Raw genomic sequence first — 16,494 nt, 5'->3', positions numbered from 1 at the left:
AATGAAGAAATATTTCTCCATTTAAATAGCCTATTACGGCAAGTAAGCAATGAACTTTAAGTAGAAACAGTCTATGAAGACTATTTGTCAAGCAGTACTACAGTGTCACCAAGATCAAACCTACACCAATCAAAAAACATACTGACAACTAAAACTAAAGTGTATACTGGAAAATGTCTTCAATTACGATAGAGTTTAATATTTTTAGTGAAATGCTTTGCTTCAAACATATTCTACAAACTGATACTTTGACCCCGAATCAAGAATTCGGGCACATACTATTTCCAATAACTTTCTTTGTAACACAGTAGCTGTTAGATACCAGTACAGGACGTACTACAGTTTTTCTGAAGGTAGACGGTAATTTAACTTTGTCCTTGGCCATAAATCAACATGAATTATTCCATAATCAGTATGGATGCCATTGTATACTGATCTGGTAACATATTTATTTTAGTATTAGATGTCTCATTATTTTGTTGTTTCCATCACTGGTGGTCAGCACAAGAGGATGACTTTTTCCGTGTATTAATATGTTCTCTGTCCTTCACAGGCTCAACTAACACTTGTCCTTGTGGAGGCTGTGATACTTCAACATACAGAGGCAACAAATGGAGGCAACTGTGTATTGTTTCTCTGCATCTTTTAAATCTTAGTTCCTTAAAATGCGTCCTGATCTCTTGATCATTTACTACAATGATAAAACGCTTGGGAATAAAAAAGGGCTTGATGGTTCATTAAGGGCATTATTTAGTTTCAGGGAACAGAATGGATAGTGTGTGTTGGGCGCACAACGGCAAGGTCTTTAGTGTGTGGACGAAAATAGTAAGAGACAAGTGGCACAGGAATAGAAAACAACAATAGAAATTAAAAGCAACAAAACTGCTGCAACTTGTGTGTACCCACACTGAAGCACGAAAAGATGGTATCATGTCAAGATTACAACTTAGACTAAATAAGGACAAAGATGTAGAAGACGTTAAAACAACATAGCAGCTGACTGTGCCTGGCTGACACCAGGAAGAAAAAAGATGAGCCAACAACTCCACAACACACTTTCAGTGAACAGTTATTCCCATGAAGCACTGTATGTGTTTTACTGTTTGGTGACTATTACTTCACTTCTTTTTCTGTTTACCTTTTCGCGTTAAAGTGAAATACATTAACTCACTTGTTCAAGATTTCGCACTACCCATTACAGTTATAAAGTTTCAATAAAGTGCAATTATTACCAGTATCAAAATAATAGAGATGTGGATGGGTATTCAGTGTAATGTGAAACAGGTTAATTTATGTGTTACTGGGTGAAAGTGCATATTCAAATGTTGAAGGAAATTCATTGTCTTAATCAGTGACCTAACAGCATAATTGGCATTAATTTAACAAAATTTCACAAGTGATCAGCCTATGGCTGCTTGAGAAGATGATTGTAAATGGTGTTAATTGAAATTGCCATTAACATACATACATATCACTGGATACCACTGCTGAACTCTGATTCAGTACAGTGTGGATTATAATATTCACTTCCATAAGTCAGCTTGTTATGTAAGAATCCCAGGTTAGGAGTCAGCTTTTGCTTCTCATCCTGCCTGAAGGTCTCCCCTGACCTGAAGTTCTGGGTAACTTTTCCACAGCTTGCCTATTTCCTAAACCTCACTAGTCCTTTTCCTTCATCCCTATTCCTCACCCTCAACCCTTCTGCCAAAAGAAGGAATCACTGGCTTCAAAAGCTTGCACATTTCCATAACTTTTGTGTTTTTTCTCCTGCTATAATTTGGGGAGAAGATTTTTTTTATCCATCCAATTATATTTTCAAAAATGGATTATTTTTGTTAATGACACGTAAGTTTTATTCAATTTGATCTCTACTATTCCACTTTTTTCCCATAAACTTCCACTCTGATAGAAGCAGGTGAAGATGTAGAAGGCGAAAACGGCATGCGCACGTGTGCGCCCCGCCCCCCCCCCCCCCCCACGCATGCGAGAGAGTTGAAAAATGTATATGGACATGATATATAGTGCTGTGAATCATTGAGCATATGTATAAAGATTTCTTAATTAATGCAACAGCTCCTTGCCTAAAGATAGAGGAAGAGAAATGTTGAAATGCTTGGAGGAGAAAGGCAAAAGGAGTGATTATCTTTACTAGTAATAGACGAGAAAATCTAAATGAAAGGCTAGTCAGTATGTTGTCATTTCCACTCCCTGTTTATCAACTCAGATTTAACAAAATGCTGAAATCAAATGGCTCTAAGCACTCTGGGACTTAACAGCTAAGGTCATCAGTCCACTAAACTTAGAACTACTTAAACCTAACTAACCTAAGGACATCACACACATCCATGCCCAAGGCAGGATTCGAACCTGCGACTGTAGCAGCTACGTGGTTCCGGACTGAAGTGCCTAGAACTGCTCAGCCACCGTGGCCGGCAACAAAATGCCAATTACCAATTTTTTAACATTCAACAGGTAACACAATAAACACAAGTGTAATGGATTAATGTTGAATCTTATGGTATCGTGCAACTTGAGTGAATAATGTAATTGCTGCCTCAGTCACTCAACAATGATGGGTAGAAAAATAAGATCATTCATTTAATTCGACAGAAAAAAACACACTCACTAAGCAGTGGCAGGAGAACACACACACAAAAGAATGTTCTTTTATGTGTGTGTTCACCTGCTGCCACTTGGGGGGTAGTTTTTCATATATCCAATTACATTATATTGTCATAAATTGATTATCTGCATTGTTAAACTTAATCATTTGTTATTCAATTAGACCGTGTAGAGTGTAATAAATTTATAACAGTGTTTACAATATTTATAAGGGTGTAGCTAGTATTTTTGTAAATGACACACATGCAACAAGGCCCACTCTAGCTTATCACTGAAGCCAATTTAGAAACTTCATATGAAAACCTAAAGTAATGAGCTAGTTTGGTAATGAATGTGGATGTATGCTGAAGAATGGGAAGCAGGTAACAGAAAAGTTGTAACTTATGGCCACCACTGAGTACTTTAAATAAGTCCATAAAGCAGAAATACAAATTAACTGAACTTTATATATTTATGACCATCATTTATCTTCAGGATACAAAAATTCAGTACTGCAGATAGGCACATATACATGAAGTTAATTACACTCCGCACACATTTTAGAGAGATTTATTGCTGCTACTGGGTACTTAATTAATTCTCGCTGTTTGTTCGACAGAAACCACATGTTTATTTTAAAAGAAATGCATAAAACAATTTACTCGTAGTAGTGTCCTTCATCAACTGTAATCTTTTTTCCAATTTTCAGGTAACAAATGGATTCTGCAATAAAAATAATGAAGTTTTTTGAGGTGATCCACTCATGAAGCCAGTTTTTGTGGTAATTAAAAGATGGGAAGTGTTGTTCATAAAGGTCATGTTGCATGGACCAAAACAAATGGTAAACAGAAGGGTTGGCTTCTTAAATTTTGTGGGTGGAGTAAGACATCTCAAAGTCCATTCAAGGTTTCCTTCACTTGGTTTGTAACATGTGGTTTGGCATTCATGAAACAGAATGAATTTGTCATGTCTCAGAGCATATTGTTGGTACCTGTATTTATGTGTGTGAATCAAATTGAGTAATTGTGCCTCATAGCATTCAACATTTACCATACATAGCAACATATGGTACACCACACCGACCAGGACATATTTTGTCACTGATTCTGATCTTTTTCTTTGAATCGTTGAAACAGTCTCTGCATGTTATTTTGACAGAGCATGTTCTCCATATGCTTCCACTAGTAAACAATGACTCTCCGCAGCAGATATTTTGTGAGAAGTTGAAGGTACCAAAAAAGTATGTTCATTTCACTCCACTCTAAAGTGACACACAGATCTGAAAGCCTAATGTTTCTACTGTTAAATAGGTCTTGTGTAGCTATCTGCTAGGCTGCCCTTATACAACTACTGTCCTCTCTTTGTCAACAGCAAGAATAAATTCAAGCTCTCAATACTACAGCTATTGTTACCAAGGAGAGGACAATTGATTATACTTACTTGGTTTAGTTATCTCCTCTATCGTAGCCTCTTTGCAGTCAGCTGCATGGTGGTTTTGGCTTCCACAGTTGTAACAGGATACTTTGGGTGGTGGCATGACACTGGAGTACACAACGGGAGTTGGAAGAAACGTTGTGGGGTGTGGTGGAGGAGGTGGCGGTGTCTGAGGTCCATGATACTGATACACCAGCTCACCATTGTGCGAGAATGGAAATGTCGGTCTTAATGAGTAGCTGCTGAATCCTGGGAACACAGTTCCAGACCTGTGAAGGCCTGCAAAGTGGCCAGTTGGCACAAAACCGGCAGTTGTTGCACCAGCAGCTGGCTGGTAGGGCACAGCACCAGTGGTTGCATCTGGCACTCTTGATGCACCATTTGGAAGGTACTGCGGACTAGTGCTGGGAGGGTATGGAGCCACATGAACAACATCTGCAGCAGTGACTGCTGGTACAGTGAAGACTTTGCGACTATCCTGTAGAGGCGGCTGCCCAGGTTGCTGCTGAGGTGGCTGCTGCTGTTGCTGCGGCTGTTGTTGTTGCTGCTGCTGTTGAGGCTGCTGTTGTGGTGGTTGTTGTTGCTGTTGCTGCGGACCTATACTGACTCCACTTCCATCACTGGGACGTGGCTGTCTTGCACCAGGCAGTCCTTTTTCAGGCACAACGGCACTTGGTCCACGGCCTCTGGGTAATGTCTGTAAACCAGGGGGATTCGAGGTTTTTCCACGTCCAACACCTCCTGGCCTTCGGCCACCCACAGGTCCCGTAACCACAGGAACTATTTCAGGCATATCTGTTTTGTCTGACTCTACAAGCTGAGGCCTTCGTTGATCCTTTTCAGACCGGTCTTCACAACCAGGACTCCACCTTTCTGCAACTCCCACATCTTTGCCTGGATAACCTGTGAACAATGCATTCCCTGAAATAGGCAAGAAAAATGAATATATTTGCATGAAGATACATTATAGCACAAGTTTAAAGGTAAAGCAAGGAGAAAGTGCTTAACTATAGTTAGCTGATGTAGATCATTTGATAAGAAGCTGTTTTTGTTGGGCCTCTGTCTCATTCAACAACTTAACAGAACATGTCTAACTAGGGACCTGAAAAATTCACATTTGTAATAAACGCAAATAGGGATGGGAATTCTGCCTCAAAATGTGAATTTGTGTGATAAATCCTATTTCACAGTGAACTGTATCTAGACAAACTATTTTATCAGAGAGTCTGAAATAGGTTATTTTCTGTATCTAAATATCGAAAAAGTAACCAATTTTCATGTAATGGTATTACACAACACTTGCAAAGCCCAATTTGGAAAGAGAATGTGTGTAAGAACCCATCTGCAAAATAAAGAGGTACACCTATGAACGAAAGCAATGACGTATCAGTGTGCTCGTAACTTATGCTCTGGCCACACATCGAACAGTGGATGGTTGAATTGTCTCTCTAGGATACACACTGTGTATGGCAATGTAGGATTCAGCTGTTGGACTTAATGCTTTACAACAATGAAACTTGCACATTTGTCTGTTAACTGAAGTTGGTACAACTGAAAATTACAGACAATGTAACATGGCACTTTTGGGTGAAATGTGTTTTGAACTATGATTCCAAAAGATACAGGTTGGGCCCGAACTATATTGTTTAAGACATCGCCAACCTCAACATGAAACTGTGCGGTAGCCATTACCAAATGCTTTGTGCACTCTGCTTTGCCCTGCATTGTGCATAGTCTATTAATTTCTTTCCTTCTTTTGAAATGAATGAGGAAACTAATCCTGGTCAGTCACGGGGTTTTAGTGTGAATTTCACAATACCAGGGAGGATCAGTGGTCCATGTGTCAATTCTGCTCTTGCAGACATACAGAATATGGGTGTAACCTGGCTGATCTGTGATTGGGAGGTGGTGCTTGTTCCTACTGCACAGCTCCTCACATATCCTGCATTCAAAGTTCTCGTTTGTTAACACTTGTGGTCACCTGTTACGTTGTACTGTCTCCATTATAACAACCACACCAAGAGTCTTCCTGTGAAGTGAAACTATCATTATTTTCGGTTCTACTTCCACTCTAATTATATTTTCGGTTCTATCTGTATCTTTGCAAAGTGTGGGTTGCATGGCCCACGAAATGTTTCTGAAATATGGTAATCATGGCTTCTATGCAACATATTCAAACTCAATGTTCTGCAGATTTTGTAATTATCAAACTGGGTATATAATGCTATCTGCCTACATTACAACCTGGGTAGAATTATATTAATTCTCTCCCTTTCAGAGCTAATGAAAGTGACTTCATTTACCGTTCATTATTGTGATTTTTCTTATTTAAGATTGGACATGAGCAGCACTTGTTTTCTTTGAATTTAAAGTAAGTTTTACACATGATGCAAACTGGATCTATTCAAAGTAAGGCTCAAAGCACATGTGAGCATAAACTTCATTATCAACATTCCTTTCCATATTGAACTCTACAACTTCCCAGAATAGACTTTTTACTGTACTGTACTGCACTGTGCTGCACTGCACGACCCTATTACACACTCACCAGCCAAATGCATTACTGTCGATCCAAGATCAGTCAGATTTTGCATATTGCTCATCAGACATAAATAACTGAAAAGACAAAAAAATATATGTGAGGGCTCTGAAACCTCACAGGTGGGAAAAGATAATATCAAGAAACACCTTAGATCAGAAGAGTACTCTTTTCACTGGTGCTGCTGCTCCAGCGAAACAATCCTTTACAAAATGCTTAAATGGAGCCAAAAGAAGAAACAATCAAAGACTATTTCAGAAAAAAAAACCTGTTTCAAGTTTTCACACAAGCAAATATTCCACTCAAAAAGCTCTTATTCTAGAGACTAAAACTATCTGTTCTCTTTTATTGTTGCTTGGTGCAGAACAGCACATGGTACCAATATGTTACAAAAAGCTGTGCGTGAAAATGCAACTTCTCAGATGGGGCAAGAGGAGGAGGAGGAGGAGGAGGAGGAGGAGGAGGAGAATTCTATCATAGGCATACTGTGTCTATCACACGACACGAAGTCAACATGCAAAAATTACACAGTTCTTCCAGCCCACGTAAATTATGAAAATTTGCTGGTTATTTTGCATTATGTGTGGTCTCGGGTGGGCCTTAGATGAATTATAAAAGCAACATTTGTTCATCAGCAGTTACTGAGCACCCCCCCCCCCCCCAAAAAAAAAGGAACATGATTTCTGGGTACCAAAGTACCAATTTGTGCTGGTGGCTACTTCCATAATTTCTATTCGTGACAAATCACTGATATCTATACTATATGTACAGGGCTATTACAAATGATTGAAGCGATTTCATAAATTCACTGTAGCTCCATTCATTGACATATGGTCACGACACACTACAGATACGTAGAAAAACTCAAAGTTTTGTTCGGCTGAAGCCGCACTTCAGGTTTCTGCCGCCACAGCACTTGAGAGCGCAGTGAGACAAAATGGCGCTAGGAGCCGAGAAAGCGTATGTCGTGCTTGAAATCTCACATCAGTCAGTCATAACAGTGCAACGACACTTCAGGACGAAGTTCAACAAAGATCCACCAACTGCTAACTCCATTCGGCGATGGTATGCACAGTTTAAAGCTTCTGGATGCCTCTGTAAGGGGAAATCAACAGGTCGGCCTGCAGTGAGCGAAGAAACGGTTGAACGCGTGCGGGCAAGTTTCACGCGTAGCCCGCGGAAGTCGACGAATAAAGCAAGCAGGGAGCTAAACGTACCACAGCTGACAGTTTGGAAAATCTTACAGAAAAGGCTAAAGCAGAAGCCTTACCGTTTACAATTGCTACAAGCCCTGACACCCGATGACAAAGTCAAACGCTTTGAATTTTCGGCACGGTTGCAACAGGTCATGGAAGAGGATGCGTTCAGTGCAAAACTTGTTTTCAGTGATGAAGCAACATTTTTTCTTAATGGTGAAGTGAACAGACACAATGTGCGAATCTTTCAACAGGATGGTGCTCCACCGTACTTCCATCATGATGTTCGGCATTTCCTTAAACAGGAGATTGGAAAACCGATGGATCGGTTGTGGTGGAGATCATGATCAGCAATTCGTGTCATGGCCTCCACTCTCTCCCGACTTAACCCCATGCAATTTCTTTCTGTGGGGTGAAAGATTCAGTGTTTAAACCTCCTCTACCAAGAAACGTGCCAGAACTGCGAGCTCGCATCAATGACGCTTTTGAACTCATTGATGGGGACATGCTGCGTCGAGTGTGGGAGGAACTTGATTATCGGCTTAATGTCTGCCGAATCACTAAAGGGGCACATATCGAACATATGTGAATGCCTAAAAAAACTTTGAGTTTTTGTATGTGTGTGCAAAGCATTGTGAAAATATCTCAAATAATAAAGTTATTGTAGAGCTGTGAAATCGCTTCAATCATTTGTAATAACCCTGTACTTATTATCTTTGGAAATTTTGAAACTTTTTCCAGTATCATAACCCATTACTGAAATCCAAAGATTCAAAAGTTACCATACTTATGCACCTAATATCTGCATGAGGCATAAATGTAGTTTTCACTGGCACAGTGAACAGATATCGAGAGTTCTGGAGCCATCGCAAGGTTCTGATGCCACTGAACTATGTTTTTAGTGACTGTTTTTTCACCAATAAAATTTTGTGGCACAAGGCCTCTGTATAACGAGCACTTTATGTCTATAAAGGATTTTTTGGCCTGACAATTATTCGACAGTGCCACCTGGCAGCTTAAGCACCATACAAAAATGATTTTTTTGTGCGAAATTCTTTGTACCTGCAAATTAAACATTGCATTTTGTGATATACTGTAGGTGTAGCATAAATATGTTGTGCATTTCCATGTAAAATAGTGTGACATGAAGTTGCGTTGGATGGGAGATGATTTTGTTTTAACCTTATATTATGCATACTTAGTTATTACTTGTGTGCCCAGAGTATGTAAATGTGTTTATGTATATAAATAAACTGTCAAAACTTTACTGATCTACAGAATTCATTTTATATAAGCAACATATCCCGCTGTAGCACACAAAAGAAGAGAACCAGCAGAAAACTGCTCCTGTTGAAGTACAAAAAAGGTGATTACGCTCCTTTTTAAAAGACTCTGACAGTGGGGGACCAGCTGCCTCAATCCTCATTCCTCCTTCCTCACCAAAAATTTTGGCATGTGAATGTATTCACACTTTTTTTGCACTAAAATAGAGTAGCAGAGAGACAGTGACAGTGGAAGAGAGAGGAGACAGTGATGGTGGGGTGGTAGAGAGAAAGTGACAGAGAGAGAGAGAGAGAGAGAGAGAGAGAGAGAGAGAGAGAGAGAGAGGGAGGGAGAGAGAGAGACAGAGAGATGAAGACTTCGACAGTAGGAGAAAAGACAGGAGAAAGGGCCAACAGGAGAAAGATGAGATAGTGAGAGAGAGACATGTATAGACAGTGGCGGCGAGGGAGAGATGCTGAGTGTGAAGTCTTCACTAAAAAGAGAGACTGGGTACAAGGATTTAGAATTTTCTATGTTGAAAGAATGTAAATATGTTTGCATGCCAGAATTTTTGGTGAGGAAGGTGGAATGAGGACTGAGGGCAGCTGATTCTCCACTTTCCTGTCAGAGCGTTTTAAGAGGAGTACATTTGTATTTTTTTGTGCTCCAACATGAAATTTTTTCAGCTGGTTATTTTATTCACAATCACCTTTCCCCCCCCCCCCCCCCCCCCCCCCCCAAAAAAAAAAAAAAACAGATGCTAATTTTACCAACAGCAAATGCCACATTTCCAGGTTCCCAGTCATAACATAACCAGACATTTATATAAGAAACAGACTAATAGAACCTTAAACTATGAAATTCAAGAATGAAAACGACGCCAAAACATATAGCACAAGAGGTTACTTAATTTTACACATCTTAATAATGAGCAGGGAGATGGGAAGGTATCAATCACTGCATGATTAGTTGGGACAACCAACAAGATGTCCAACCTGTACCTTCCTTACGTTAAACATTTATCCTAGCCTTAAGTTTGTCTTAGTGATTTCCAATTAGTGTGGCACAATAAAAAGAACCACCCATTTGTTGCACTGAATCATGGCAATATTAATTGGAGTCATACTCTTACTCCTGTGTAGTAAACAGTTTCCTTGGCAAAAATCTTCTACTTGGATTTGAAAACCTATGGCTTGTTGCTTTGCAAACAGTCTAAGTTTTATGGAAGTCTGCTGAAAATGTATACTTATCAATGCTGTACATTTTTTAAACAGTGTTTTGGGATATGTTCAAAATAAAAACACTTCCTCAGCTCTGTGTTTTCTGAAAGTATGCTGCTTTTCCATTTAAAGAGTTCACATTGTCTACCATCAATCCTGCAAGAATGATGGAGGGGGAGGTGGGCAAATTTTAACAAATTTTGGTTACAATCTTTTCACATGAAACATTAATATCTGCAATATATTCTCAATTATTCAGGGTAATGTGGGGGAGAAGATGCAGAATAATCAAAAAACACAAAAAAACTGAGATGTTTTCAAACATGTATTTGGGATTATATCTACTGGATGGGTAACAGCGACAGCATCAGGAACTGACGTTTGCATGTGCTCAGGCACAGCCCAGCGCATTTGCCTTCAGGCCCTTGTCCACAGACAATGAACTTCCAAAACTAACTTCTGCAAACACTTGCTGAGATGTTTACATTACAACAAAAACATGCGCAACTTTGCTTCTGCAAGTTGCTTGGGCAAGTTAATTTCAGCAACTTGCCGCAAGTATCTTCAGAAGTGTTTCCACTAGAGACATGTCGTGAGATCAGTAAATGGATGTTTACAGTGTTGTATTGAACAAAAATTATGACAAAAATCAACAAGTTAGGAAAAGAAGAAATATTTGGGTGAGCAAATTGATATAGAGGAGTACATATTTATCAAGAAACACTACTGAATGAATTAAAAGCCAGAGGACTTTGTTCAGATTAAAAACTTTATGAGAATGTCATAAGCAATTTTTTTTAAAATCTCTTTCTATTGTACAATAAAATATTTGAAACCAGGATAGAAAAATGCTGCAAGCTGTGTTACCAAGAGGTTACCTCTTAATCATTCTTCACCTTTTGAAGACAGTATTTTTACTTTTATTACAATTCTAATGCATTCATAAACAGGACACAAAAATGCTGTGAGCTAGATGATTAACAGATTGTCTTTTAATTCCTCTTCAAATTTTGCAAACATTACTTATTATAAGCATAACACATTTATGTTTATGCCAAGATTAAAAATAAGCTAAAATATACAGACACCTCCACTGCCATTCTACTTTCCCCTCCGATGAAACAAAGTAATCAGTTAATTTTATCACACTTCCTTTGGCCAATGGTGGCCAAGTATACATGTTTATGAGCTCCATGGTACACTCTTTCAGTTTGTGTCTGGCTTTCTGTCATTCTTCTTTTTGACAATGACATTGTTATGTCGGTATTGAACACACAAAATTTCTGTAAGTTTGAGAAAACTTCCAGCAACTTGCAAGTTCAGCAAGAACTTACACTAAGGTGCAAGAAACTGCTTCCACTATTCTGCAAGTACATGGAACCTGTGGAGTTTACTTACTAGTGAACATATGCCAAGCCAGTTCCAGCTATATTATTTTAAAACAGCTGGAAGAAGAAAGTGTTAACCTCCAATTCTGGAAGGATTGGTTGGGTCACATTTTCTGTCAATGCTCAGAGCGGCCAGCGACCCACTCTGCTGGTCCCCATGTGCATTACACATGTTTTTTTTTTTCTTTTCCTTTCTTTTTTTAGATGCACAAGCAATCTGCAAATTGGAATAATCAGCACACAAGTAACTGGGAGTACAGTGTGTGTGTGTGTATGTGTGTGTGTGTGTGTGAGTGTGTGTGTGTGGGCGCGCTTGCATGCGAGTGTTAATCAATACTATTAGTAACCATAGTATGTTGGACAACTTGCAAATTTTAATCAGAGTTCTTAGCAGTAAACAAAAGGTCAAATTTTACATCTTAGCTAAACACTTTTGTTGAAATGCACCTCTACCATGAAGAAGTTTTTGATAGAGAACGGGATACCTTTCAACACCTAAATAAAATCAGTTCTTGTAATCTTTAAATCAACTAAAAATATATTTGTCATATAATACACTTTTTTTCATCTTGCCCTACAATTCGACTATGTTGTTATTTCCTGCACACTACCTATAGGTTCAAAATCTAGTACTTGTAGTCCTTAAATTGGTGTAATTTTTAATTTGTCATTTCACAATCTGATTTATCTTGTCAGAGAGCTTCAGTATCACAATATACATCCAATATATCTTACCTTGCAGCCTTACATTTAATTATTTTGTTTATTTTTTCCAGATTACATTTCCTTTAAAATATCTTTTTGCCCCCCCCCCCCCCCCCCAATATTTTAAAGGTTTCCACATTTCAATTCATTATTCATTATGTTCATATTACTGATTTTCCTCTGTTTCGTCTCCCAGTTTTACTTTTTGCTGCTATCTTTTTCATGCATCCTCCACTTGTGTTTCTCTATGATTCTTTGTTTTTTCTGCTGTAGGTCTAGGACTGTAGCTCAGAATAGCTGGATTTTCATTGCTGGAGCGAAATTCACATTCAACTGCATCATTCAGTTCTCCATGCAAAGAACCAGTTACAACCATATAAATGAATAGCTTGCTTATAGTAACCAAAAACTAATGTGGCAGTTTGTTTAAATAAACTATTGCTCCTGATAAGCTAGAATTTTCAGAAGGTTATCTGTTGATACCAGCTTATGAAATCTTTGACCCAGCCAGTTCCAGCTATTTTATTTGAAACTGCTGGAAGAAGAAAGTGTTAATCTTCAATTTCGAAAGGATTAGTCGCCTCACATTTTCTGTCATGCACTGGAAAGCCTCACATGCAGTTGACAAGTAGTTCCACCAACCCCTTCATTTGCAAACCAACTCCTTTGTATGCTTGAGCATAGCTGTTTTGCATATTGGTATACAACCTGTCATATTTGTAAATAAGTAAGTCGATAGTTATATTTTTAATAATGTAATCCTATAGCTTTCATTTTTCACCTGCACTGAAAACCTGCTGACGTGTGTACTTTGAATGGTAACAATCTGGTAACCTTGGTGTCCACTCATCTTAATATCCACTACATTAATGTTTCATAATATGTTATATAAAAATAGCACATCCAACACAGATCTGCAGCTGTTATAAGTGACACAACATCTTTTAATGTTTTCACGGCCTTTGCAATTTTTTTCTCATTTGCTTATAGTTTAATACTCTTCTTTTTGCTAGTTCATACTGTGTTAACCAAAGAAAATAACTTACTTTGCACCTATGATTCCATATTCTAATATACTGTTTCCAAAATAAGTTATCTGGCTGGGATGGGGGCACATTTCAAATGTGTGGAAGTGGTTTCAGGTGGTTTATAGTAAACTCAGATGCAGAGTCTCTGAAGGAATTCAGTTAATAAATCATATTTATCTCACTTAATATTAAGTAACAATAATGCACCACTAAAAACAGAACTGGACTTACTTTACATATTACAAAACAGTTCTTATTGAGTAGCAATCCTTTTATGCATAATAATGGAGAGGAACTCATTGTCAGTTATCATTCTGTTGTAGAAGCTGATTGTGTACCTGTTGAGCAATTAAGCAGATGTTCCAGTGGTGTGATGTTCAAACTGTGCCACCAGGTGATATGAGCCCTTCTCTTCTCCTGTGATTTCAGTGCAAGAACTGCCAACTGTGTGTGTGTGTGTGTGTGTGTGTGTGTGTGTGTGTGCGCGCGCGCTCGTCAATGTTGACTCTGTCACAGCAAAAGTCACAGAACTTAACTATGAATGGACATGTTTTTTCCCTTTGCTTTAGGCTATTAATTGGCCTTTTCATTCCATACACATGAGCTGCAGCTTTATAATGTCTATATATAAGGAGAAGAGCAGTGAGCAGGATGATAAATCAAATCAAGATGACCTCCAGTCCACCTCTTCAGCAAGCTCTAAGAAACTGGTGACTGTCCGAGATGGAGATGCTTGTTTTATGTGTCACAACAATCAGCAATGAGCACGACTGCTGCTGCTGCTGATGACGATGTCTAGATACGAGTTTAAAATACATTCTGTAGGTACAAACTAAATTACATGGTTCAAAATGTGTATGGGCACTCTTCAGATGATACAAGTATGAATAATAGATTTGTGAATGTGAGATTTGCAATAAGGGCTAATCCACGCTACAAATTGAGTCAAACTACAGCTTGTCCCATTATTTAAGAGCTAAATTTTGAACTACATTCTTATTAAAATGACCAATAATTCACATCTTATGTCATATAAGTTAATCACTCAAACTGCATCTTTTTAAGATTAGTTTTAGCCATTAACTTATTTTGATTTGCTGCATGTCTTATTCCATCAATTTCTGCTTAGTAGTTGACATTGCAATAGTAACATGAACAGAAAACCATGTTTATAAAGCATGTGTTTCAAGATCTGGTAAAGGCAAAAGCAGTCATTATCAATGCCAAGTCAAATATGCCAGAATCATGAAAGGAAGGAAACGGATATACAGGTGGTGAAATAAGACCTTTCGCAATTAAGGAGAGAATATGCATTCTAAGGCAATGAGAAAACACAATAGGCACAATGTACACCAACACTTCCTATGTAGGGGTTTCTTTGCTTCTATATCTACCTCAAATCTCTCTGAACATCTATACTGAGAAAGCTCCATGCAGTTCAGCTTGCAAACTGTAAATATTAAATTAGAAAAATGGAAGTTGTCCAATTACATAAAGAAGTAAGTAATTAAGTTTGCAGCCATTTTATATGTACTACAAAAATAAAAAGAGATAGTAGCTTACTGCGATCCCAGTGAGGTGCATTAGGTGCTGATGGTGTGTCAGGTGGTGAATGCCCATTGCTAGAGCTGTCAGATGTCCCACCACCACTACTACCACCAGATCGGCCATGTCCATCTTCAAGGACCAAAGTCTGCAATTTATGAGCCATGCAGTACATAGGCCCTGGATGATGCTGATGCAGTTGCTGTTGCTGAAACCTTGCTGTCGACGTCATTGGCACAAAACATGTCAGGCAAGGAGATGGACCATGCACCAATGGTTGAGGAGGATACATCACAGGAGCTCCTTCCCATCGTCTTAATGCATGTTGGTGTTGATGTTGCTGTTGTGGTGGCAGCTGCTGTTGTGGCTGTTGCTGCACACCTTTCCGTTCCCCAGGTACCTGTTCAAGAATGCATCAACAGGTGAGAAAACCATATGATAGATGATCGAAGTGACGGATGACCTAGCAAATTCCAGTGATTAAGTCATTTGACTCAGTTATGTTTGTGAAGATCAAGAAAATGTACATTGATATTACAACAACAAAGCACACCTGATGTGAACTGTTAAGGAATACTGACTGGAGTTATGCGATATGTAGTTAAGTGATTGTTTTCATATGCAAGAAAATACCTGTTCCTACATGATGACTACAAAAATATAATTTACAAGCTACGTGAAACAATCATTTAATAAATATTATTATGTAAATTTCAAATTTCAGGAAAATTTTAAATTACTCTGAACTGAAATTGACACTAATCATAACAAATTTATTATAAAGGAAATAACCAGTGGATATTAAACTAGTCTAAAACAAATAATTGTGGAAATATTTTGATGATGATTGATGATAACAACAGCATCCTGCCCAAAGAAGATCTAAGTACTATCCTCACGCCAATGGAAAGGACATGAAGTTCAGAGTAAGAATTTCCAACCTTTTAAATCATCCAATTATTTCTAAAAAAAAAAAAAAAAAAAAAATAGCTAACCGATGGCTGGAAAATGTTTTCTTTTACAGTTCTAGAATGGAAATCGCTTGTACATTTTATAATTATTTTGTGTTTTCTAGCCTGTGTTCTGTATTTATATGGAGGCTTCACTACACAAAGAAAGAAGTCCTCCGATTTTGCCTCGTGCAGCAGACACAATCATATTTCATTCTCTCTCTCTCTGTGTGTGTGTGTGTGTGTGTGTGTGTGTGTGTGTGTGTGTGTGTGTTTTTTTTAAAATGGCATCTAAAATTAAATTAGGTACATATTATTATACAAGTAACAATACTTTTCACAGCAGTATACCAAATACAAGAAACCAATACATATGATGTACAATCTGCATGCACATTCTTTATTTTGTAACATGGAAGGAAGCCCTGACTGAATGAATTCACTCAAAATTATTTTTACTAACCTAGGACCAAATGACGTGAATATACTGATTAATTTAATTAAGTTTAAAACTTCTGATTTTTTTACTTATGGTAAACCTACTGAAGCTTCAAATAGAACACTTTTGTAAAAAAAAGTTATGAAATAATTTAAACCCCAATGCATGTGATATACATTCATGCTC

At 38.1% G+C, this 16,494-nt stretch overlaps 1 protein-coding gene across 2 annotated transcripts in view; it reads right to left on the bottom strand.

Annotated features, from left to right (window-relative positions):
• The window catches only part of LOC126162331 (trithorax group protein osa), a 66,261-nt gene that overhangs the window by 7,057 nt on the left and 42,710 nt on the right, over positions 1–16,494 (bottom strand). Inside the window, exons 5-6 of one of the 2 annotated variants that reach the window (XM_049918762.1) lie at positions 14,938–15,319; positions 4,042–4,956 (exon numbers count right to left, since the gene is read on the bottom strand). In XM_049918762.1, the coding sequence (XP_049774719.1) occupies positions 4,042–4,956; positions 14,938–15,319 (1,297 nt within the window). The remainder of the gene's footprint in view (positions 1–4,041; positions 4,957–14,937; positions 15,320–16,494) is intronic. The other variant, XM_049918763.1, reaches the window with a different exon arrangement.

This window comes from Schistocerca cancellata, chromosome 2, assembly GCF_023864275.1.
Source record: "Schistocerca cancellata isolate TAMUIC-IGC-003103 chromosome 2, iqSchCanc2.1, whole genome shotgun sequence".
In the NCBI taxonomy this organism is placed as follows: Eukaryota; Metazoa; Arthropoda; class Insecta; order Orthoptera; family Acrididae; genus Schistocerca; species Schistocerca cancellata.
Note: the sequence above shows the minus strand (reverse complement) of the source record. Positions and strands in the feature narration are given on the sequence as shown.